The sequence below is a fragment of the Vulpes vulpes genome, chromosome 12, assembly GCF_048418805.1.
Source record: "Vulpes vulpes isolate BD-2025 chromosome 12, VulVul3, whole genome shotgun sequence".
Classification (NCBI taxonomy): domain Eukaryota; kingdom Metazoa; phylum Chordata; class Mammalia; order Carnivora; family Canidae; genus Vulpes; species Vulpes vulpes.
Genome location: NC_132791.1, coordinates 21413364 through 21439593, shown reverse-complemented (window position 1 = coordinate 21439593; position 26230 = coordinate 21413364). Strand labels below are relative to the sequence as shown.

Genomic DNA, 26230 nt, shown 5'->3' with positions numbered 1-26230 from the left:
TAACTTGTCACACAAGTGCTTTTCCTCCAAACGGCCATCATATTTTGGCATGCAGAAGTGCTTTATTCATACTTCTCATTTTGTCACACAGAATATAAAAAACATGTACTGAGTGGCCAAGAGTTAATAAAATTAATACTTTTTACTACTTCATCAATGATATTCCTAATTGAAACTGGCTTAAAAAATGTTTTTTGAACTATAAGTACATGACAGAGATATAGTTTGGTGTCACTGCATTGATTTGTACTAAGGCACCAGCAGTGTTACTACTCAATCAGTACTTTTGCATCATCACTATAAATGTTAATATTGTAAAAAATGAAAAACAGTATTATTATAAAAATATTTTTGACCTTGGAGATCCTCAGGGCTCTGTGGGCTACCCACTGAGAACTGGTCTAATATATTTATGTGAAAGAACTTTAACACAGAGTCCCATGTGAGTTTAAACAGTTATTTAAATAAATATTCTTCCATTAATATTTAAATCTTTTTTTCCTTACCAAATGGCAAAATGTAAATATTACTGAAGGATATGTATGCTTTGATATTGGTTAACTATTATTGTATAAAATGAAATCTCAAAATTTAGTGTCTTCAAACAATAATATAACTCATAATTCTGTGGACCAGCAGTTTGGGCTGGCTTACCTGGGCAGTTCTTGTGCAGGTCTTACCTGGAGTCGCTCATGTGACTATAGTCATCTGGTGACTTGATTATAGCTGGATGGTCTATACCTCACTCAAAAGAGCAGCTATTTGTACTGGCTGTTTGTTGGGCCACATTGTGTGCATCCGGCTAGTCTGGGCTTCTTGGAATGCTGCCTGGATTCCAAAAGAGGCAAGAAAGTGGGCAAACAATCTTTACTTTTTCAAGCTCTGCTTGCATCATGTTTGCTAATATCCCATTCATCAAAGCAAGCCACATGAAAGGTGTGTCCTTCTAAATCAATACAATTCTTATCCCTAATATATGGATAAGGGAATCAAGAAATGAAAAACAATGATTTAAAAAATTAATTTTGAAGACTGGCATTGCTTTACATCTTTGCAGATTACTTTTGAATCTGGCTGAATAGAAGACATTCAGATATTTACCTTCTTTTGCATTCAGTCTGTTTTGATATGTTGTTTTGACTGAAGCATGTGAAGAAAATGTAGCCTCACATAGATATGTGGTTAGAAAAGTAATTTAATACTTTAGTATATGTGCTGCTGAAGCAAGCACTAATTTAGTACTTTAAAGGAGAAGTATTTTAATGGCCTTTTCAGATAATTGGGCACGTTGTCTGATAATCCACTAAAATTTCTGCAGTGGAGTCGGGTATGTGCATGGGTCAACAGAATAGCTCGGTGGTTTTTCAGACATGCCACAATGTGGACTTGGTATAACCATCAGGTATTTGCTTTCTGGGATAATCACACTAATAAATAGAAATACTCTTCCCAATGGCCAACTGGTCTTGGAAAAACAGAGTGTGCTTGTTTTTAGCTCATTCTCAGTAGTCTGACCACTGTTATGAAATACCTTCTCAGGACGCCTGGGTGGCTCAGTGATTGAGCGTTTGCCTTCAGCTCAGGACATGATCCTAAACTGGGATCATGCCCTGAGCTGAAAGCAGATGCCCAACTGGTGAGCCACTCAGGTGTTTCAACCCCCATTTTAAAAATAAATAAATAAATTCATTCATTCATTCATTCAATCCCCCCATTTAAAAAAAGATTTTATTTTTAAGTAATCTCCACACACAACATGGGTCTTGAACTCACAATCCCAAGATCAAAAGTCGCATGCTCCATTGACTGAGCCAGGTAGGCACCCCTCTTTGAATTAATATTTTTGTATTCTTTGGCTAAATATCTAGTATTATGATTGCTGGAGCATAGAGTAGTTCTGTTTTAATCCCGGGGTTCTGGGATCGAGTCCCACATTGGGCTCCCTGCATGGAGCCTGCTTCTCCCTCTGCCTATGTGTCTGCCTCTCTCACTGTGTCTTTCATGAATTAATAAATAAAATCTTAAAAAAAAAAAAAAGAAATCCCTTCTCATTCTCTTGTGACTGTCAGCTCCTAAAATTTCTCTTCTCCATATTCCCTTTGGTCTTCCATGACATCTTTAGTATCTATTGAGCAAATGCAGTTAGAGCAGCAACTTAATTCTTTTTTTTTTAAGTTTTTGTTTAAATTCTAGTTAACATATAGTGTAATATTTGGGTACATAATATAGTGATTCTTTCTTAAAAAATTTGTTTATTCATGAGAGAGAGAGAGAGAGAGAGAGAGAGAGAGGCAGAGACACAGGCAGAGGGAGAAGCAGGCTGCATGCAGGGAGCCCAACGTGGGACTCGATCCGGGGACTGCAGGATCACACCATGGGCCAAAGGCCGCGCTAAACCGCTGAGCCACCTGGGCATCCCTAATATAGTGATTCAATACTACTATACATTACCTGGTGCTCATCAAAACACATGCACTTCTTAATCCCCATCACCTACTTCTACTTCACCCCTTCCCCCACAGCCTCCCTTCTGCTAGCCATCAGTTTGTTCTCCAAGAGTGTGTCTCTTGGTTTGCCTCTCCTCCTCTCTTTTTTCCCTTTGCTTGTTTTGTTGTTTCTTAGATTCCACATATGAGTGAAATCATATGGTATTTGTCTTTCTCTGACTTATTTTACTTAGCATAATGCTCTCTAATTCCATCCATGTTGTTGCAAATGACAAGATTTCATTCTTTTTTAATGGCTGAATAATATTCCATTGTATGGATACATACCACATCTTCTTTATCCATCCACTGATGGATATTTGAATTGTTTCTATAATTTGACTGTTGTAGATAGTGCTGCTATAAACATTGGGGTGCATATATCCCCCCATTTTATTTTACTTTATTTTTTAAAAAGATTTTATTTATTCATGAGAGAGAGGCAGAGACACAGGCAGAGGGAGAAGCACACCCCCTGCAAGGAGCCCGATGTGGGACTTGATCCTGGATCTGGGATCACGCCCTGAGCTGAAAGCAGATGCCCAACTGGTGAGCTACTCAGGTGTTTCAGTCCCCCCATTTAAAAAATAAATTTATTTATTTATTTATTTATTTATTTATTTATTTATTTATTCGTTCATTCATTCATTCATTCAATTCCCCCCATTTAAAAAAAGATTTTATTTTTAAGTAATCTCCACATACAACATGGGGCTTGAACTCACAACCCAAGATCAAAAGTTACATGCTCCATTGCCTGAGCCAGGTAGGCACCCCTCTTTGAATTAGTATTTTTGTATTCTTTGGCTCAATATCTAGTATTATGATTGCGGGAGCATAGAGTAGTTCTGTTTTTAACCTTTTTAAGAAAAGATTTATTTATCTGAGAGAGCATGTGAACAGGGGGAGGGGGAGAGGGAAAGAATCTTGGGCAGACTCCTCGCTGAGTGTGTAGCCTGGTGCAGGGCTGGATCTCAGGATCCTGAGATCATGACCTGAGCCGAAAGCAAGCATTGGACACTTAACCAACTGAGCTACCCAGGTGCCCTACCCCCTTTTCTAACTTTTTGGGGAACCTCCTTAATATTTTCCAGAGTGGCTATATTTGCATTCCTACCAACAGTGCAAGAGCATTCATTCGCCTTTCTCTACATTCTCACCAATACCTGTTGTTTCTTATGTTGCTGATTTTAGCCATTCTGAAAGTTGTGAAGTGATAGATCATTGTTGTAGTTTTGATTTGCATTTCCCTGATGATGAGGATGTTGAGCATCTTTTCATGTGTCTGTTGGCCATCTGTATATCTTCTTTGAAAGATGTCTATTCATGTCTTCTGTCCATTTTTAACTGGATTGTTCATCTTTTGGGTTTGAGTAGTATAAGTTCTTTATATATTTTGGATAACTATCAGATATATCATTTGCAAATATCTTCTCCTATTCCAGAGTTTGCCTTTTAGTTTTGTTGTCTCATTTACTGTGCAGAAGCTTTTTATTTTGATGTAATCCCAGTGGTTTGTTTTTTATTTTGTTTCCCTTACCTTAGGAGACATATCTTGAAAGAAGTTCTATGGCTAATGTCAAAGAAGTTACTGCTTATGTTCTCTTCTAGGATTTTTATGGTTTCTCACATTTATGTCTTTAATCCATTTTTGAATTTATTTTGTTTTTGGTACAATTGTAAATGGGATTGATTCTTTAATTTATCCATTTCTTCTAGGTTGTCCAATTTGTTGACATATAGTTTTTCATAATATTCTCTTATAATTGTATTTCTGTGTTGTTGGTTATTTCTCGTTTCTCATTTGTGATTTTATTCATTTGATTTATTTGGGTCCTTTCTCTTTTCTTTTTGACAATTCTGGCAAGAGGTTTGTCAATTTTATTAATTTTTTTCAAAGAACCAGCTCCTTAATTCTATTGTTTTTTTAGTTTCTATATTTATTTCTGCTCTAATCTTTATTATTTCCTTCCTTCTATGGCTTTAGGCTTCATTCATTATTCTTTTTCTAGCTCCTTTAGCTGTAAGGTTAGGTGGTTGAACAACAACTTCATTCTAGCAAATATCAGTATTGAGAGTCTAAGAACAGCAGTGTGCAGATATGTGATGAGTGTAATAGCAGGACCAAGGAAGCTAGGATGTGTCCCTTGTGAGGTAGAGGGAGTGGGTGGTACAAATGCCTGTGTTCAGCCATTGGGGGTCCTCATTTCTCCATGTGTGGGAGGGCTTTGCAGGTCTTCCCAGCCATGATCCTAATAGGATAGAATACACTACTGCTTGCAGTAGAACAGATATCAAAATGAAGAAAGTCTCTGATTTCATTAATATAAAAATTATTTTAAATTTAGGTGCAGTATGAAGTAAAATATATAGTTTTGAATGTTCAAAAAAAAGTGTCGTTTTCCTTATATTTTAGTATAATAATTGCTAATATTTACTGAATAGTTAATATAATTAAATAGTATGCTATTATAGTATAATATACTCCAGTATAATATAGAGCTCTTAGGATATATATATAGTATACTAATATATAGTATAATATATTATACTATACTAATATATCCTATATTATACTAGAGTATACTAGTATATTATAGTCTAGTATAATATAGAGCTCTTAGGATATTCCCTTTAAGAGTCAGGTGCTATTCCATGGGCTTTGTGTTTTTAACTCTTCTCTTCTAATCCTCATACCAGCCCTCTGAGGTAGATACTATTATTGTCTCCATTTTGCAGATGAAGCCACTAAGAGAATCATAAAGTAACTTCCCCAAGATCAAACAACTAGTAAGTGTAGAACCAGGATTTGAACCTAGATGGGCTCCAGAATATGATGGATCTAATGGGTCAAATAATTCAAATTTAGGGCCTGCATCCTGTGAGCTGTGGCCTTTGTGATGAGGATTGCTTGTCTGGTCACTGTTAAAATAGCCACTGGAGCAGAGTTGTGGAGAGGTGGCATTATGGTGTGATAGAACAAACTCTGGGCTAGGAATGAAACATGTCAGTTTTCCACATAATGCAGAAATTTTTCTGCATCTTCATTTTCTCACCTCCAAAATGGGTATTCTAATGTCAGCCTCTTATGTATGTTTGGGTTATGTTTTGCCATTTATAGAGTGCCTTCATGTGTTGTGTCATTCATCTGTCTTGCCTGCCTTGTAGCACTACTTCAGGGATCAAATGAGTAGTATACAGCAGAACTATTAGCAATTATTGTTGCTTTTCAAAGTATTTGCTTTTCTCCTCTCAGTATTATGTTTCTTCAAGAGTGTATTATAAAAAATAATTCAGATTTACTTGGATATTTAATGTATAGGTGCTATTCTATAACTCTATGCATGATCTCCTTCTGTCATTTTCACACATAGCTCTAGTACCCAAGTATTGTATCAAACAGAAGTTATATTCAGTTCTATTTTCTGCCCTACTGAACAGGAAATATAGTAGGCACGGATAATCCAAAATAATTGGCTGGCTTTTGATATTCATTTTTGTACTTAATTTAACTTGAGTATGTGTGGCTGAGAATTCAGAGTACAGATACAGATATTCCTTAACTTACAGGGTTGTGTCCCAATAAACCCATCGTAAGTTGAAAGTATCGTAAGTTGAAAATGCATTTTATACCTCTAACCTGCTGAACAGTATGACTTAACCTAGCCTACCTTAAACATGGTCAGAACACTTACATTAGCTCACAGTTGGGCAGAGTCATTTAACACAAAGTCTATTTTATAATAAAATGTTAAATATCTCATGTAATTTATTGATTACTGTACAGAAAGTGAAAAACAGAATGATTGGGTACAGATTGATTATAAATGTGTTGGCTCTTTATCCTCATGATCTCGTAGCTGACTGGGAGCTGCAGCTTGCTGCCCTACCCAGGATCACAAAAGAGTATCATACTGTATATCCTTAGCCTGGGAAAAGATTAAAAATTCAAAATTTGAAGTACGATTTTTACTGAATGTATATCGCTTTTGCACCAGGATAAGGTTGAAAAATTGTAAGTTGAACTATTATAAGTCTGGGACCATCTATACTTAAAAGTATTGAGTTTCTTTGGAAAACCCAGCTTGAGATAAACCATATTTTTCAAACTTTGGAGTCTTGTCCACCCCTCTTTATCCTTTCCAGTTTAGGAGTCCTGCAAAGAAGCTAGCACCTTCTTTCTACCCTCTCCTCTTTTCCCACACACACCTTGTGGTAAAGGTACAAAACAGAAGGCCAGGGAGAGAGAGAAAGGGATTTTTTTTGTTTGTTTTAGGAGAGTAACTTTTTTTTTTTTTTTTTTCAAAGAGAAAACTCTCAAGAGAGCAGGTCAGGGGGAAGGACAAAGGGAGAGAGAGAGGGAGAATCTTAAGTAAGCTCTGTAAGCACGGAGCCTGACAGGGGACTCAATCTCTTGACCTTGAGATCATGATCTGAACTGAAATCAAGAGTTGGATGCTTAACCAACTGAGCCACTTAAGCACACCTGTTTTTAGGAGAGTAACATTAAGATTACGGAAGGAACCCCAGAAATCTTCTTACTTGAGCAGTGGTCACATCAACTGGTGTCAAAGAAGATGCCAACTGGTGGTAAAGTGTCTGGGCTTCTGAGGTTGAGACCTTTCTGAAGGAGGAATCTACAGTTGGGGGAACTGCTAAGGTCAAAGCAACACAGTGAAAACTTATCTTAACGTTTTGGACTCTTATAGTGCCATTAGTATAAGCCTCTGTGGTCTCCATATTCTCTGTAACCCATGAGGTTGTGTTTATACTGGCCAGTTATGCAGGTTGTTATGTCTAGTTATCCTCTATTTTAATGATGGCAGTGTGACTTTCTCTTGAATCCATTATTACAAGTGTGGTTTCCAGAACAAGGGAAGGTTCATGATATTGCTCTACTTTGTGTTAGGCAGACCTCTCCTGGCATATTATGTTTGGTTCTGAATGCTTTATGCTGAGGGTTGGTGACAACCTCGAGTGTGTGAACTAAAGAAAGGGCCAGAATGATAAGGGGCAGTAATCATTAGAATGGTGGTTAAAGAAACTGGAAAAGAGAAAACTTGGCAAGGACAGGTTGGTTGTAATAGGAATATTCAAATTTTTGAAAAGCTCTTCATCAAAGAGGAAGTAAAACAACTGTTACTAATAATTTTTTGAGGGTCTATTCTATTTAGATGTTGTACGAGCCTATCAATATAACATGGATTGCAAGGTGGGTTCTATTTTTATTTTACAGATGATGGAACTGAGGCTCCGAGAAGTATCTATGCAAGGTCATACAGTTATTTAGTGACTTCACAATTCAAACCAAGGTCTTTCTAATTCCAAAGCCTGTTAGCCATCAGATTGTACTGACTCCCTGAATGGAGATTGTAGGCAGACAGATCTTAGGAGACAGATTGGAGAAGCAAGCCCTCCCAGCTGATCTGCTCCTGGTGAGGGGGACTTAGGGCAGAAGTGAAAGATTGCTTATTGGGGCTGTTGTGAAGAGGATTCATACATGGTAAAGGTAACTTTTAAATTACATTCTGTATGAATCTCTTCCACTGTGATCTTCTGAACACTGTGATCTTCTGAACTCCTGTTCTGGGTTCAGTCTAAGCCCTTTGACCTTTTGGTTCTCAGTGATTTGTGTTCGGTTCTCAGAACCTATTTCTGATCCTTCATGAATGGATCAGGATACTTGGATAATTTCTTTCCTTAAGCAAAATAAAGTTAGTCTAGAGACTATTTTACTTTTTAAAATTGTGCTTTGCTAGTACCGTCAGCATCATGAGGGCTCCTTGGATTGGTGCTAAACCCAAATGTAGCTTGAGGTGCATTGCACATTGCGCTACAAGTCTGAGCCATTCTTTTACCAGTCTGTTGTATAGCCACTGATGTTAGTGCCTAGATGACTGTTCCTTGATGAAAATGCCTACAGGTCTTACAGCAGGGAAGGAGGACATAGTGCCTTGGCTTATCACATAATTTTAACAATCATATAATGATGGAATGTAAAGGGCTAAGCAAAACTTCCTCTTCTTCTTCTTTTTTTTTTTTTAAAGATTTATTTATTTATTCATGAGACACACACACAGAGGAGAGAGAGAAAGAGAGAGGCAGAGAGAGAAGCACAGACACAGGCAGAAGGAGAAGCAGACTCCATGCAGGGAGCCTGAGGTGGGACTTGATCCCAGGTCTCCAGGATCACACCCTGGACTGAAGGCGGCGCTAAACCGTTGAGCCACCTGGGCTGCCCAAAACTTCCTCTTCTTGAACTGCTTATTTTCACCTGCTAATATCTTTAAAAATTATGAAGAATGTTTTTTCTTACTTAAGAATTTGATGAACTAAAAAAAAAGAATTTGATGAACTCTTGTTATTTTTACATATTGGTATTGATTTTACAAAGCAATTATGCTAATTTTAAGATTTGAAAGCAATAAATATATTTGTAATTTTTTGTTAATAAAGTTTGTAATTTTTTTTGTAGATTATTCACCTCGATGAGGATTGCATAACAGAACTTTCTGTACATCACAGAAATAACAGGCAAACAATGGAGGATTTAATTTCACTGGTAAGAAATACAACATGAATTTGAGAATAGTATCTTTTGTTTTATTCTTTATTGATACAATAAATGTATTGATAAAGTACATTAAAAATAATATAGTGTTTTTCAAACCTGTGATTTTTTCATGGGTGTAAATATTATATTTATTTATGTGTGATTTTCACTCCATTCTTTACTCATATCTGCTGGATATCCTCTTAAAAATGACATTGATTACAGAATATTATAGTGGCAGAAAAATGAAGCAACAGAAGAAACTAGTCCATAGAGAATTGACGGAGTTCTTATTTTACTTCTTGAAATTCTCTAACATGGAACTATGATTTTGCTGTAGGAATAGGTAAACGCAAAGCACTTTACGTCTTACCTAAAAGCAACCCCATAGCATCACATCACCCTTAAGCTATGAACCAAATACCATGAAATCATTATCATGATTTCTGTGTTAGATTGTTTTAACTCTTTCAGATGCTTAATCTCGAGATTTTTTTCCTAGAGATAGAGGCACTCACAGCTGACTTTGAGTATAATCTAACCTGATAGGCAGAGATTGTGCCTAACTTTGCTCCTGGTTCAGTACTGTTCATCAACTATGATTTGTGTTTTTTCTCTTTTCTAATTGGCAAGGTAAAGGCCTTAAGAAAATATTTTTTTACTAAACAAAGCTTTGCTAAGCCACAGTTCTTTTCAGTGAGGAGATATAAAGGATTTATTTTGAATGATGTAATAAAGGTTCAGGAATGTGTCTGGAAAACAGAATGATAATTTAGTTTTTCATGGATAATGCCTTTATTTTATTTTTTTAAAGATTTTATTTATTTATTTGAGAGAGAGGGAGAAGCAGACTCCCCACTGAGCAGGGAGTCCCACATGAGTGGGGCGATACTAGGATCTTAAGATCACCCTTACCTTTTACCTGAGTAAAAGGGAGAGGCATAATTTACTGAGCCACCGAGAAGCCCCAGATAATGCTTTTAAAGGAATAGCAAGAATTGGGAATTGCTGCAAGGGCTTTTATAATGAAAGTCTGAAGTTTCCATTTAAGTAACTTTAAAAAAAATAAGACTTTTTTTAGGATGAAAGATTAGAAATCTTATGTATCTGAAATATAGTCTTCTATATTTCTGAATATGTATCTGAAATATAATCCAGATACTAAAATTTCTTTTAAATTTTTTATTTTAGGGCATCTGGGTGGCTCAGTTGATGTCTGCCTTTAGCTTAGGTTATGATCCCAGGGTCCTGGGATTGAGTCCCATGTTGGGTTCCCTGCTCAGTGGGGAGTCTGCTTCCCCTTCTGTGCTTCCCCCTGCTTGTGATCTCTCTCTTTCTCTCAAATAAATAAATAAAAATCTTAAAATAATTAAAAAACTTGATTCTAGAAATTTTCAAACACCTACAAAAGTAGAATTGCTTAACAGAGATCTTCCATGCTGAGATCAGGTTTCAACAGTTAATGATGTTTTGCTGTTTTATCTGTATTCCAGCTCCCTCTCCCATCTGTCCTTTTTAACTACGATATTTCAAAGCTAGTCCTGACATCCTGTTTTTTGTTTTTTGTTTTTTTTTGTTTTTTTGAGAAAAAATTTGATGTGAGATCCACAGACTTTTAAAATCTGAATCTTAAAAGTAATATATTTAGTGGGGCACCTGAGTGGCTTGGTTGGGTGTCTGGCTCTTGATATCAGCTCAGGTCTTGATCTTGGGGTCATGAGTTTGAGCCCCACATTGGAATTTCAGGAACTATTGAAAAAGAGTTCTTAAATTAGTATCCTTTATGTGGTCTTTACATACAAATTACAAACTTAAGAGTGGAATGGAAATAGGAATTGTTTAATTCTGATACAGAAAAAGATTTTAGGTCAGCTGTGGTCTGTTACACTTTTTCTGGCACTTTGGGAACTTTGCCTTTATTTTGGGGGCTAGTTAGGACAGAGAGGTGAGTTTAGTGTGATCCATACTGGTACTGCTGATCTTTGTGCAGAGACAGAAACAATATTATTCTCAAATATTTGAGTCCTAGAACTCCTCTATATCATATACATGAGAATCCTTTGTTTTTAAGATCTTATTTATTTGAGAAAGAGAGAACGTGAATGGGAGTAGGGGCAGAGGAAGAGGGAGAATCAGATGCCCACTGAGCCCGGAGCCTGATGCAGGGCTGGATCCCAGGACCTTGTGATCATGACCTGGGCCAAAGTTAGACACTTTACCAACTGAGCCGCCTAGGCACCCCCTATACATGAGCACTCTTAAACTGCTTTTGATATGCAGAAGTTAGAGTTTCATATGTGTTTTGATTTTGAGCTATCTCACTGTAGCCCTCTTGAGACTCCTAATAGTGGTACTAGAGCTTCCTTCCACCTGATTGCTTTCCTTATTTTCCCCCAATTCTTCCAACTGTGAATGGCTGTGGATTGTGGGAGCAGCCCATCATCTGGTCGAGGGTCTTCACTGAGGATTACATGTGCATATGAGAACCTATTCCCACCAGCTCCTTCCCCCGCCCCTGCAGTGCAAATCCCCATGTATTCTGGTGGCAGAAGTTTAAAGATTGAGGGCCTCACGACCAAAGTCAGGAGAAGGATAGTGAGCCATTCCTCAATTTCTCAAACACTCTGTACCAGTAACTGTCTGTCCTCAGCCCAGGTGCCTGGGTAGTTCTTTAACATGTAGCCTGTGTGAACAATAACTGGGGATTTTTAAATGTTTTGTTTTTTAGAAATGGAACCTTCTTTATGATAGGTAAACCTATTGCTTCACTTTCAGACATTTGACTTTCAAAACAGGGAGCTGCTTAAAAGATAAGGGAGACATTGGTTGTGTTAGACTTGTGGTTGGCAGCACTGAAAGCGTAACTAATATGCCAATTAATCTGTTATTGAACATAACTCCCCCGTGTATCTACTTGTAATGAGTAGTGTGCAGTAGCTATGGCAAAAGTCATAAAAAGGATGCCTTTTTGCTTAGGGATAAAGAGGGGTTAGAGTTATAAAACTCTTAGGCAGTTTTAGAGGACTCCATCTAAAACTGTCCAGGTATTGTTTACAATGCCTGGATTGTGCCGTACCGTTGTTGATAAACAAGAGGCAACATGTTTCTGAGCCATTGTCTGTAATCAGTTTATGGCATCTCTTTCAAAAGGGTAGGACTGTCGTACTGGAGAGAGGTTGTGACTCATGGTATTTACCCACTCCCAAGTACTTTCTCTAAGAAACTTTCTGTCCTTCCTTCCAACTCATCCTGTTTGGATTAAAAGCCACATTCTGTGATAATTTATCATAGTATTATATACTTCTTCCACTAGATCGATAGGTCCATTATATAAATTTCAAAGCATACCCGATGATTGTGGCCATCTAAAATATTAACTGATGAAATGTATTAATAAAAACAGTTTTTGGGACACCTGAGTGGCTCAGTGGTTAAGCGCCTGCCTTTGACTTGGGTCATGATTCTAGGGTCCTGGGATCAAATCTCACATCAGGCTCCTCATGGGGAGCCTGCTTCTCCGTCTACCTATTTCTCTGCCTCTTTCTGTGTCTCTCATGAATAAAAAAATCTTCAAACAAACAAACAATTTTTATTTACACCTTTTTGGTAGTAGTCCCCTTTGGATCATGTGCCTTGTGAGGAGATACATACATGTATTAAATATTATTCAATATTATTAAACTTTAACACTCTAGTAGGGTAGAGAGTTACTTAGTCTAAGAGTACATACTTAGAAACTTTGAGTTATACATGGTGGATTGAACAGATATATTTATATCCACTGCTTCCTAAAACCTCACTAAAATAATAATAAAGAGCTAAAAAGATAAAAAATTCACAAAGAAGATGAGAATAAAAGAGGAGACAAAAAGTAATGTCAATAACATTGGGGGAGTTATAAAATAGATAAATGGCATCTGACATAGCGTTTTAGAGAAAGCTGAGAGCTAAGTGCCTGCAAGGGGGAAAAGAAAATAAGTGATTAGATCCCTAGGCTTAGGAACCAGAAATACTAGGAACCTCTGAAGTTAGGGAAGTAAGTAGGGTAGAAAACAGGAGGATCAGTTGAAAGTCTGTATTAGAAGCAGTTGGACTCAAGGTCCCTTTCTCTACCTTATGCTGCATGACTGCCATCTCTTCCTTACCCTAGCAGAAGATGGGAGACATTGAACAAGAAGCACTTGTGCACCATACACAGCTCAGGGGTAGGGGTGTTGAGCCATTCTGAAATGGATATGTGGACACATGTGGTCTTCATATTCAGTAGTGAACCACTTAACCACCTTCCCTATTCAACTCTTAGAATGCTAGACCCAGGATTTTATCCTGTTTGCAGTGGGAGTGGGGAAAATATTGGAAGATTCAGTTCTGGGGAAGAGCCAAGAGAGAGGACCTACTATACCAGTGATTGGGAGTTAAGATTTCTGTCTGTTTACCATAGAGAAAAGCCCTGAAGGTGATAAGTAGCCTCAAACTATGCATAGAGCCTTTAGTTAGCTGTGCTTTATAATTCTTTACCTTTAAATAGAGACAGGCAGCCAAAGATTACCAGACATTTGAGGAAAGCCTCTAAAATGAAAATCAGAGATCAAAACAAATGGCAGGGGTGGTGAGGGGGGGAGAAGGAAGAAAAGCAAAGATACTCAGAAATAACAGATAATGCAGAGAGTGGAAGAAAATGCCTAGAAATGATAATATTCTCAGAGATAAGAGAAGCTATTTCTTTTTTGAAATAAGAATAAAATGACTAAAAAGGAACATTTCAAGAGATAGCACTTGAAAATTTAAGATATGACCACAGAAATGAAAAGCTTAGTAGAAATGATTGAGAATAAAATTAAAGGAAAATCTTTCAAAAGTAGAATCTAAAGACAAAGAGATGTACAAATAGAACAGAATGGGTAAGAAAGGTCCAACATACAAATAATAGAAGTTGCAGGAAGATAAAACAGAAGAAAGGAGGGAAGGGAAGAAAGCATCAAAGAAATAATACAAGAAGAATAATACAAGAAGAAAGAGGAATATTTGGAATCAGGGAAATTAGGGACACATTGTAGATTAGAGGTGAAGGGCATCCCTAGACTGATAGTTGAGTTGCAGGTTGAAAAAGAAGCCAGTCCAGAGTGGAGCAAGGAATGCAGACATGGAATATCTTCAAAAGGGCAATGGAAGAGGGAACAGATTAGCTGGTGTGTATGGGCATGCTGAGAAGGTAAAGAGTGCTGGAGAGTGTGGAGTTGAATTAGTAAGACAAGTAACTGCCTCTTTTTTATATTTAATTTTGGAAAAAACCAAGATACAAAGGAAAGAAATGCAAGGGTAGCACCCTGCATAGTTTAGCTGCAGTTCTGTACTGGTTGTTAAGATATTAGAATATTTATCTACTCATTGATAAAGAACTGCTACTCTGAGTGCCCTCCCTCTTATCTCTTACCTCCCTTAGGTCCCCTGAGCACCTCCTTGGGACCCAGTGATTAAAAGGTTAATAATTGTCATGGCAAAGGTGCCTCAGGACCCTACTCACCTCTCAGTTCTCTGTTCAGGGTACCAATTAAGTATTTGAACATTCCCCCTACTCAGTAGTGAATACTATTTACATAATCATAATAGTGTAAATATTGATTTAACTAAAAATTGTGATAAAATTATAGTAGGAGGATGCAAGGAAGAAGAATGTATAGGGCAGGAAGGAGTTGTAGTAGAACTAAATCCTTATTTTCCATACTAGGAAATTCACAGATAATATGTGAAGCTGAAAAAAAATTTAAAGCTATATTAACAACATAGAAACAGTAGAAATACTAAAAGTATTTAAAGGTGGTTCCCTCTGAGGAACAGAAACTCTGTGTGTGTGTGTGTGTGTATGTGTGTGTGTGTGAGAGAGAGAGAGAGAGAGATGGTATAAGAGATTGCAATTTCTTTGAATGGAAAAAAAATTAAAGTAAAATAAAACATTATTTCGAAAAACAACTTTAGTCTTCTAAATAAATTGATTTTATTTTTTTTCCAGTGGCAGTATGATCACCTCACTGCTACCTATCTTCTGCTTCTAGCCAAGAAGGCTCGGGGAAAACCAGTTCGTTTAAGGCTTCCTTCTTTTTCCTGTGGACTAGCCAGTACTACCCCATTCACAAACATCAAGGTAAATGTCAGACCTTTTGTGTGAACACTCGCTGCTTTTTTTTTTTTTTTTAAGGGGGGAATAGGGAGAGGGAGAATCTTTTAAAAAATTTATCATATACAACTCTAAAAATAAGAATTTTTACATGACATTGAACTAATCCTCTCCTCCCCTCTGTTTTTCACAAAAGTAATTTCTGATTGTTGTAGAAAAATTTTAAGCCACAGATAAGCTAAAGGAAATAGAACTTATCTATGAACCTACTACCTGTAGGTTTAATTTGACTGTATCTTTCCGGTCCTTTTTAGTATGTTTATTTATGTAATTTATGTATATACAAGTGCTTTTAAAAGATACCATATTACTGCATCATGGATAAAAATGTTAAAAATTGTTAAGATTTCTGAAGGGGGATATATTATACTTTGTACCACATAAAATAATTTAATGAATATTTTGATACTCATTTGTGTTGATTGTTTAGGTTTTGTTTTGAGAAGTAATTATAGCTTATGTAACTCAAATTCCTTGTATGAATTTGTGGTGACCATATTATTTTTTTTTCTATTTTTGTCTCCTTTGTCTCATTTTTCTTTGTCACGAGCATTTAGAATGGTGCAAAAGCTTTACATTTTTGGAAGCACTGTATCATTCCTAAGATTAGTCTTTGTCTTCTGTCTGATTCTTTGTTATCTAAAATCCTGCCTTCCAAATCCTTTGCTGGCTGGGTGTGGAACTTTGTAATATAGTAAATCTTCCCTTTGATTAATTTAGGTTGCAATTTAAGTTATTCCAGCACTAGGAAATTGTACTTTTACTATTCTCAGAGAGAGGTAATTAGTTCTCTTTACAGAATCCATTATAGCCCAAATGACTGTGTAGGTGAGGCGATTTTATTCCTTTAGGTCTCAAAACTGTTAAAAAGAAAAAAGAGGCCACCTTTTTCATGATCTTGTGTTTAATCTCCCTCCAACCCCCTGATTTGCTTTACCGCTTCATTTATTTTATTTTTCTTTAAAATTATTTATTTATTCATTCATTCATTCATTCATTCATTCATTCATGAGAGACACACACAGAGAGAGAGCGGCAGAGACACAGGCAGAGGGAGAAGCAGGCTCCATGCAGGAAGCCTAATGTGGGACTCGATTCCGGGACTCCAGGATCATGCCCTGAGCCGAAGGCAGACGCTCAACCGTTGAGTCACCCAGGCGTCCCTACTGCTTCATTTAGAACTCTCTTTTTGGTACTTGTCAATCATCTGCTGCAGATATAAGGGATTTTCTGTTCTTCCCAGATCCTGCCAGTCCCTTCTTCCTTCCCTAGTTGATCTTTTGACCAAACTAAGTGTTAAAAGTGTCAGTAGCTATTATGTAAAGGAATCTCTGAAGTGAGATAATGTCATTCCTGGGTTGGGTTTTCTTGTCTGTTCTTTTTTTTTAAGATTTTATTTTTATTTATTAACAAGAGACACACAGAGGTAAAGACATGGGCAGAAGGAGGAGAAGCAGGTCCTTTGCAGGGAGCCTGATGCGGGACTTGATCCCAGGACTCCAGGATCACACCCTGAGCCAAAGGCTGATGCTCAACCACTGAGCCACCCAGGTGTCTGTCCCTCTTGTCTGTTCTTGAAGAGTTTTATTGGATTGGTGAATACCCCATGCCCAGACAGATCTTTTACCCATGGACTTCATGAGTTGTCCTGTCACTCGTCCTGCCTACATTGCTGGACCCTTTAATCTCTCAGGCTGAAGTGAATACCTTTAGGTCCGGGAGGATACAAAATCATGAACTCTGTTCTTTTCTTTTCTTTTTTAAGATTTTATTTATTTTATTCATTAGAGACACACAGAGAGAGGCAGAGACGTAGGCAGAGGGAGAAGTAGGCCCCTTATGGGGATCCTGCTGCAGGACTGGATCCCAGGACCCTGGGATGATGACCTGAGCCAAAGGCAGACACTCAGCCACTGAGCCACCCAGGTGCCCCATGAACTCTGTTTCTGATCAAGGTAGTTTCAGAAAGGAATTAGATAAGTGTGTACTTATAATTAATTTTATATTAAATTATATACAAATGATATATATTAATTTATAATAAACCTTATTAATAAACTTCAGCTAAATTTTTACATTTATGATACCTTAGTTAATAGGCATGAGACATTTTCCTAAGTCACTGAATTTTCTTATATCTGATTGGTCTGATCTCAGTTCATCTGCTTATAACATTTATGAAGTACTCAAACGGAAATAATTGGGAAGATGCTTACTCTTCTCTTTTAACTAATGAGCATTGACCCTGATCATGTAATTATTTGGGCATTTATGTTATTTAATCAATTTTTATGGTAGGCAGACATTTTAATGACAAAAAATGGAGCAGAAATCAAATTTTAGGTTGTTTTCTGGTTTTATGCAAATCATTGAAATGTGAAACAAGGTTCCTTTGTACTCTTCTCCCCCTTGATAGAATCCCTTTTTTTCTGGGGTATTATTTATAAGAAAGTAGGTAATCCTGAACTATTAATTAATAGATAGTGTTTTCAGTGAAACAATAATACAGTCTGATCCAAGAAGCACAGAAGACTATATCATCAACATATCATTAGCATTTTCAGGCCTATGCTTGCTCTGTAACAGTTAAGTTGAGGCAAAACATACATAAAGATAACACTATACTGGAATAGTAGCTGATGGGTGCCAGTAAGGGCCTAGAGGTGTGCTCTAGTGGCTTTAGGAAGGGAGTGATCACCATAGGTGATCCAAGCTGGATCTGTGGTCAAGTCTAGAAAAAAATGGAAAAGAAGGAACACAGTATTCAAGGCAGGGTAAATAAATTAGCAAAATCTGAGGCACCTAACTGTGCTTGATATGTCTGTTGGCAGTCACCAGACTTTAGTTAAGATGGAGAGGTCAAGTAGGGGAAAGGTGAGAGGAAGAGGAGGAGGAAGTGATCTGGGAGGTTACGGGAGATCTAGATTGTAGAGAACCTTGAAATGTTGTATCAGAAGGGTTAGACTAGGTATGCTAGGGTTATAACTAGGGTTATGCTATAGGTAATGGGAACCATTGATTTTTGAACAAGATAGGATAAGTCACTGACGTGACTATAATTTAAATTTTTTAAAATTTAAATTCAATTAATTAGCATACATTATTTGTTTCCGAGGTAGAGGTCAGTGATTCATCAGTCTTTTTTTTTTTATTTTTTTTATTTTTATTTTTTTATTTTTTTTTTTCATCAGTCTTATGTAATACCCAGTGCTCATTATATCATATGCTGTCTCCAGTATTCATCACCCAGTTATCCCATCTCCTTCCCACCTCCCCTCCAGTGACCCTCAATTTGTTTCCTACGATTAAGTGTCTTTTCTCTCTGTCTCCCTCTCTGATTTAATCTTGTTTTATTTTTTCCTCTCTCCCCTATGATCCTGTTTTGTTTCTTAAATACCACACACGAGTGAGATCATATAATAATTGTCTCTCTGATTGACTTATTTCACTTAGCGTAAGTAATATCCTCTAGTTCCATCCACAGTCATTGAAAATGGCAAGATTTCTTTTCTTTTTTTTTTTTTTTTATGGCTGAGTAGTAGTCCTTTGATGGTGAGCTCCTTCAGTATATTATCTCTGCTTTGTTTCTGCATCAGGGCCTTGCCCTTTGCCTTGAACATACTCTTTTAAAAATTGAATCATGATGGTGTTGTCTCTAAATTCTTCTGATTTTCAACAGTCAAAGAATCTGAGTCTAGAAGATATGACAACAAGTGATGAAAACTGTGTGGCTGGATTGATAGACTATGACTGGTGTGGAGACAGTTCATCAACAGGTGTGGCCACTCCACAAACACCACAGGTTGGTTATTTGTATTACTATTTAAAGCAGTATATGTTATCTTAATTATAAAAACATCCAGACTCTAATGTGATATGTATAGTAGTAGTTCTGTGTAATATGCAGTATTGTGTATGTGCTTGCGAATTTAATGAATTCCTAAATCATTGAAAACATTAATGAGAAATTGTTGGAATATAAATGGAAGGGAAGCCAGTTATTTCCAAGTTGAAGAACGCCAAGATTCCATTTTGGAGCATTTTCCTGCTCCTCTTTTCGCTTTTCTTGTCTTTTTACTCCCCTTCCCTTCCCTCCCCTCCCCTCCCCTCCCCTCCTCTGCCTTCTTCTCCTCTCCCCTCTCCTGCCCTACCCTCTCCAAAAATAAGATATAGCTTACATATAGTTAATTATTCACCATTTTAATGTATGATTCTGTGTGTTTTGACAAATGCATACCATGTAACCTTCATCAAAATCAAGAACAGTTCTGTTGCACCCTCAAATTCCCTCATGCGTCTTTGTGGTCAACTCCATATTCCTCCCAACTCAGAGAAGCAACTGATTTGTTTTTTTCTCCTTCTGATGATTTTTTTTTTTAAATCTTACTTGGTGTTTGTTGAACTTAGTGGATGTACAGTGAATGTTACTCCTCTGCTCTCTCTGAGGGGGCCACAAGGAGTGTACTCCTTCCTACAGTAGTGAAATGCAGGAGCAGATATGCATGTTTCTGCTCAGAGAATCACACTAGAGACATAGAATCCGGAGTTTTTACTGGGGGCTGGTTACACAGGCTCTCTTTGTCGGTGTAATCAGTCATAATTACAGAAATTCTAGATTGCTAGAAGGAAAGCTGCTGTTCATCATTAATCACACTGCTTGTAGTCTGTACAGCCTAGTACAGCAAGGTTTGGTGCCCCAGCTGTGCAAACAGACTTATCCCAACAGTGTTTGGAACTTTCTAAAACCTGAGTTCCCAGCTTCCAGCTGGGACCTACTATTCTAACTCTGGTGCACAGCAAGGCCTGTTACATATGTGTAAGAGTCCTATTGTGTGTAGGAGTGGAATGAATATCTTCAACTTTACCAGCCAATTTTTTCCCCCAAAGTGGTTGTATTAATTTTACTTCAACCAGCAGTAGAAGAGTGTTCCCATTGTTCCACATATTTATTCATATTGATATTTTTAGCTATTTAATATTTAAATAGTTTCTAATCTAGTGAGTATAAAGTTATATCTCCACTGTTGAAAAGTCAACTCTTTCACCACCAGGTCTACAGTGATACTTCAATCATATATCAAGTTGTTGTAGGGGTTGTGTCTGTTTCTGGGCTATATTTTGTTTTATTGGTTTATTTTTACCAATACTATACTTCTTAATTACTTAAATTTTATAATTGTTCTTCTGTTGGTGGGCCAATTTCCTCCCATCTTATTCTTCTTTAGGAATGTTTTGGCTATTATTCTTGCCCCTTTGCATTTCCATATACATTTTAGAATCATTCTGACAAATTTCATGGACACTGAAAAATTGAAATTACATTGAATTTAAGATTCAACTTGGAAAAAAAAAAGATTCAACTTGGTAGAAATTGAAATCTGGACCCTCAGATCCCACTACCCATAAACAGTAAATCTCTTCATTTATTAGGTTTTAGGTAGTTGCTTTTAATAAAGTCTTATACATTTCCCCAAAAAAGGCTTGTATTTTTTATTAGATTTATTCCTAAGTACTCTTATTTTTTATTGCTATTGGAAATGGTAGGTTTTTTAAAATCACATTTTCTGCTACTGGTGTATAGATATAAAATTGATTTTTGTTTATTGATCTTATATTCAACTTTCCTAAACTCTTAAGTTCTTATGTTGTTTGCTTATTCGTTTGTTTGAGAGCAAGTGTGTTAGTGTGGGGTGGAGGGTGGTGGGGTCGGGGTGGGGGTTGGGGAAAGGGCAGAAGGAGAGGGAGAGAATCTTAAGCAGACTCCATGCTGAGCAGGGAACCTGATGCAGGGCTTGATTTTACAACCCTGAGATCACAACCTGAGCCAAAACGAAGAGTCAGGGCACCTGGGTGGCTCAGTGGGTTGAACATCTGCCTTTGGATCAGGTCATGATTCCATGATCCTGGGATCAAGCCCCACATTGGGCTCCCTGCTCAGTAGGGAGTCTGCTTTTCTCTCTCTCTCTCTCTCTCTCTCTGCGGCTCCCCCGCCCCCCCGCTCCTGTTTTTTTTTTTTTTCTCTCTCTCTCAAATAAATAAATAAAATCTTAAAAAACAACAACAGTCAGAGGTTTAACCAGCTGAGCCACCCAGACTCCCGTCTGTATATTTTTTGAGTGTTCTGTATAGAAAAGTATATCATCTATGGATGACAGTTTTTTTCTTCCTTTCTAATTCTTATGCCTTTAATATTCTCTCTTTTATTACTATATTCAGTAGACCTAGCAATATAGCAGACACTCTGTGTTCTTCCCAACTGTAAAAAAAAAAAAATGCTGCTTTTATCATTAAATATGTTTGTCTTCTTCTCTCCCTCTTATACCTTCTTCCCCTCCACACTCTTTTTCTCCCTCTCCCCCTCTTTATCATTCTTCTGCTCTCCCCACTGCACCTCCCCATCTCTTATTTTTCAGATTAAGACATGTTTTTCATTTAGTCCTGGTTTGCTAAGATTTGTTTAAAAATCACAAATCTCTGTTGCAGAAAACAGATTAAGATTTACCTATTGAAATAATCATCTATTTTTGTTCCTTTCATTAGTTAAGGTAGTTTGTTGTATATCAACAATTTTGATGTTAAACCAGTCTTGTATTCTTTACGTAAGCCCAGTTAACTATTTTTTTTAATACATTGTTTGGTTTTGTTTGCTAACATTTTGTTCAGAATTTTTGCTTCTATGTTCTTAAATGAAATTGGCCTATAATTTTCTTTCTCTTATACCTTTTTTTCTTTTGAAAAATTTAATTTTGTTATTACAGAAGTAATACATAGGTATATTCATCTTATAAAACATTCAAACAATATAGAACAACGCCGAATAATGAAAGACTTTCCTCTCCTTGTATTCCATTCCATTTTGTATTAATCTTATTTTGGTATTGTGATTATATTAGTCTTCTAAAATGAATTGGGATGTGTTCCTTTTTTATTCTTTGGAATTTTTTTTTAAAAAGATTTTATTTATTTATGAGAGAGAGAGAGAGCAAGTGAGAGAGTGCATGAGTAGGTGGAGGGGCAGAGGGAGAGGGAGAAGCAGACTTCCCACTGAGCAGGGAGCCCAAAGTAGGGCTTGGTCCCAGGACCCCAGGAATCATGACCTGAGCCAAAGGCAAACATTTACCTGACTGAGCCACCCAGGTGGTCTCCTCCTGGAATGTTTTTTTAAGAGCTAAGGATTATATTTTCCTTGAATGCAGGGGGGACCATGCAGGTAGTATGAATTTGGTACCCAAAGCTATGTGAAATTACAGATTATTATTATTATTTTTTGAAATTACAAATTATTAAAGGGAGATTTTTGCTTCTCTAGAGCCAAGACCAGGCGAGACACATTTCGCGCCAACTCCTTTCCAGGGCAGATTTATATTTAATTCACCCTTTCATTTTAGCTGTAGCCCAGTCTGGCTTTTTTTGAGAGGCTTGGTTGTAACTTACCACCTTGCATACTCTAAGGCTTCCATGGCTATTACAGCCCATGCTGTTAGTTATCCAAGATAGAGTAGATAGGTGCCCTTAGAGCTAGGACAGTTTTGGCCTTCATTATGTCTCTGGATTCATGCTCCTTTTTTTTAGTTTAGCCTCTGAGGATTTTTCCTTATTTTTTTGCAAGCTCAGCCATAAATTCAAAAGGATTAAATATTTAGTATCCAACTTTTCCGTTAGAGTATTTTAACACGGTTTTTCTGCTCTAATCATTGACTAAACTTTGATTTTTTGGTACATACTAGAGACAAACCATGGCAATCTAGGCATGGGAAATAGTTCTTAGGGATTTATTTGTGGCCATTCTCAGTATTGCCTGAGATCTGTGTATGTTTGATTTAACATTTAGCCTGAAACATGTTGAAATGATCTGTCAATAGAACAGACTAAAGTAATCTACATGTACTAAAGAGAACTGTATATACATTTTCAAATTCCCTGGTATTGCCAATAATATCCTTTTGAGAGTATTTCATTTTAATAAAAATGATGCAAGGTAATTTGCAAATGATTAAGGCACGTTGTAGAGAAATTGACTTTTTTTCTTTGTCAGTGTGCTTTATCCAGTAACTTTTTTTTTTTTCCAGTTTGCCAAGCATTGGACAGAATCAAATGGTCTGGAATCTAAATCGTTAACTCCAGTATTATGCAGAGCATCTGCTGATAAATTAAAGAACAAAGAGAATGTATATATGCCTAAGTCTGCTGTAAAGGATGATGACTGCTTTGTATTTCCTGAGCCAAAGACTCCAGTTAATAAGAGCCAGTATAAGAGAGAAATACTCTGTACACCAAATCATTACACTACACCCTCAAAAGGTATTTGCTATATGGACTAATCAGTGGCAACATACTTCAAATTCCGTTCTTCTTACCATGTAAATAAACTTAGTGCAGGTCAGAAATGACTAGCATTGCTCTCAGGAATTTCTGCTTCTTTATCATGTTAATTGCATTGATTGAAATGAAAGCATATTAGGCAACTTCTAATTTTTCGTAAGTGAATTTTTCTTTTTTTCACATATAGAATTGAATCATAGCATCATAGAATATCAAAACCAAGAGGCAAGTTAGAGCTCATTTTATCCACCTGCCTTTTTCACAGCTGAAGAACCTGAACCTCAGAAGAATGATATGCCCAAGGTCATATATCCAGACTTAGACTTGCTTTCTCCTTTGCCTCTACTTATCATGGCTAAAGCTGAAGTCTCTGCTGAGCCCTTCTTACTCGTCTAGCTCTCCAGTTCTGGGATCTGATCCTGCTCTTGCCCATATTCCACCGGACAGGAGAGACCTGTGATGTCCTTCTAGATATCTAGATCTGTGTCCGGATGTTACAACTTTCTCATTACCTTTGGTTTCCTGGTCAGCTCAGTCATCACCAGTTATATAAGCTGTTTCCTTTATGATACCTCACTGTTTTCTTCCTGGCCTTATTTGGGCATGTTCTGTTTTGTCATTGTGCCTCTTAAGACAGTGCTTAGAACTGAACCCAGTTTTCTAGTACCAAGTCTCCTCTAATACCAAGTCTCAAGGATGAGACAGCAAGTGTCACAAGAGTAGAGATTGTGTCTGCTGTGTTTATGGCAGCATGGTGTAGTCTAGGAGGAGCCGTGTTTATTGTCTGGTGCATAGTAGATTCCCATTGCCTTGTGTGTGGTGGGACTATACCTGTTGAATGAAGGAATACAAAAATTAGAGAGAGCCTGAGGGGTATGTATGTATGCAGGTATGTATTTATTTTTAAAGATTTTATTTATTGATTCATGATAGACATAGAGAGAGAAAGAGAGAGAGAGGCAGAGACACAGGCAGAGGGAGAAGCAGGCTCCATGCTGGGAGCCCAACGCAGGACTCGATCCCGGGACTCCAGGATTGTGCCCTGGGCCAAAGGCAGGTGCTAAACCACTGAGCCACCCAGGGATCCCCCTGAGGGGTTTTATTTACTGTAATACAGTCTGTCACATTAAAATGACCCCTAAACTTTTGGCCGTATTTCCAGCAATTGTGACCTTCTCTTGATTTTGAGAGAGAGAGAAAGTGCAAGTGGGAGGAGCAGACAGAGAGGGAGAGAGAGAATCTCAAGCAGGCTCCACACTCAGCACAGAGCCCAACATGAAGCTTGATCTCATGACCCTGAGATCATGACCTGAGCCAAAATTTAGAGTCAGAGACTTAATTGACTGAGCCACCCAGGAGTCCCTGACCTACTTGTTTTATATTAAGAGCCTCATGAACCCAAATTCTGAGACTGCCATGTGAACTGCTGTTAAATCACATCCTTCCCTCGTGCTTTCAGTTTACTAATGTGGCTGATTGCCAGTTCCAGAGCTCTATTTCTTTTCTTTTCTTTTTTTTTCTTTTCTTTTTTGTCTTTTCTTTTTTCTTTTCTTTTCTTTTTTTTTTTTTTTTTTTTTTTAAGATTTCATTTGTTTGTTCATGAGAGACACACACAGAGAGAGAGAGAGAGAGAGGCAGAGATATAGGCAGAGGGAGAAGCGGGCTCCATGCAGGGAGCCTGACGTGGGAATCCATCCCGGGACTCCAGGATCACGCCCTGGGCTGAAGGCAGGCGCCAAACTGCTGAGCCACCTAGGGATCCCCCAGAGCTCTATTTCTTATAAAGAAAGTATGAAAAACTTTGACAGAATATTTATTGGGAGTTCTATTATTATGTTAATAGACTTCTCTTTCATCAGCTCAGACAACGATTTCCCCAGAATTGTGAGGCTAGTTTGCTGTGATAAGCATTTGTGGCTGCCTGGTGTTGTTATGAGGTTTCAGTGAGATAACCTTGGATATAGTGGGACCTTAGTAGTAGCTGCTATTGCATTTTTTTTCCTAATGAGAGGTGTTTCTCTTCTGTTATTTGTTAATATAGCTACAACATCCTTTGTGAGTCAGGGAGTTGGGTAGTAAGATAAGATGGACTTTAGCTATTGAGGCCTTTTTTTTTAAACCTTTGAATGTTTATAATCCCTTCTGTTACTCTTTGTGTGTGTGTGTATGCTTTAACTTAAAATTTTTTTTAATATTTATTCATTTATTTTTTAGAGAGAGTATGTGTATGTGTGTGCATGTGCATGCGTTTATGCGGTGGGAAGAAGGGCAGAGGGAGAGATAATCCTCCAGCAGACTCTTCTCTGAGCCTGGAGCCCGACATGTGACTCAATCCCAGAACCCCGAGATTGTGACTTGAGCTGAAATCAAGTCAGCTGCTCAGCCGACTGAGCTGCCCAAGTGCCCCTGTGTTTTTTAACTTTTTATGTAGTTCTGAAGGTTTTGACATTTGGATAGTTTGGAATTTAGTCTTAAAGTGTCATCAGTTTGCATGTCTTATCCCTGTGACAAAGATTGTGTTGGTCAAAAGGAATTATTGGCTATTTTTCTTTAAACACAAGAGCCATCCACGGAAGCTAGTAGCTGAAGCTCCGACTGATAGTTTTCATTAGCGCTTTGCATTTGACTTTTACTCTGAGTAATTTTTGCCATTAGCATTAATCACTTTTCTGAACCTTGTACAATCCAGTCAGT

General features: G+C 37.4%; 1 protein-coding gene across 1 annotated transcript in view; it reads left to right on the top strand.

The window, feature by feature from the left end:
* Positions 1-26230, top strand: part of MELK (maternal embryonic leucine zipper kinase) — a 93005-nt gene that overhangs the window by 53451 nt on the left and 13324 nt on the right. Inside the window, exons 11-14 of the mRNA XM_026013223.2 lie at positions 8962-9048; positions 15050-15181; positions 18894-19016; positions 23284-23515. Of these exons, the coding sequence (XP_025869008.1) occupies positions 8962-9048; positions 15050-15181; positions 18894-19016; positions 23284-23515 (574 nt within the window). The remainder of the gene's footprint in view (positions 1-8961; positions 9049-15049; positions 15182-18893; positions 19017-23283; positions 23516-26230) is intronic.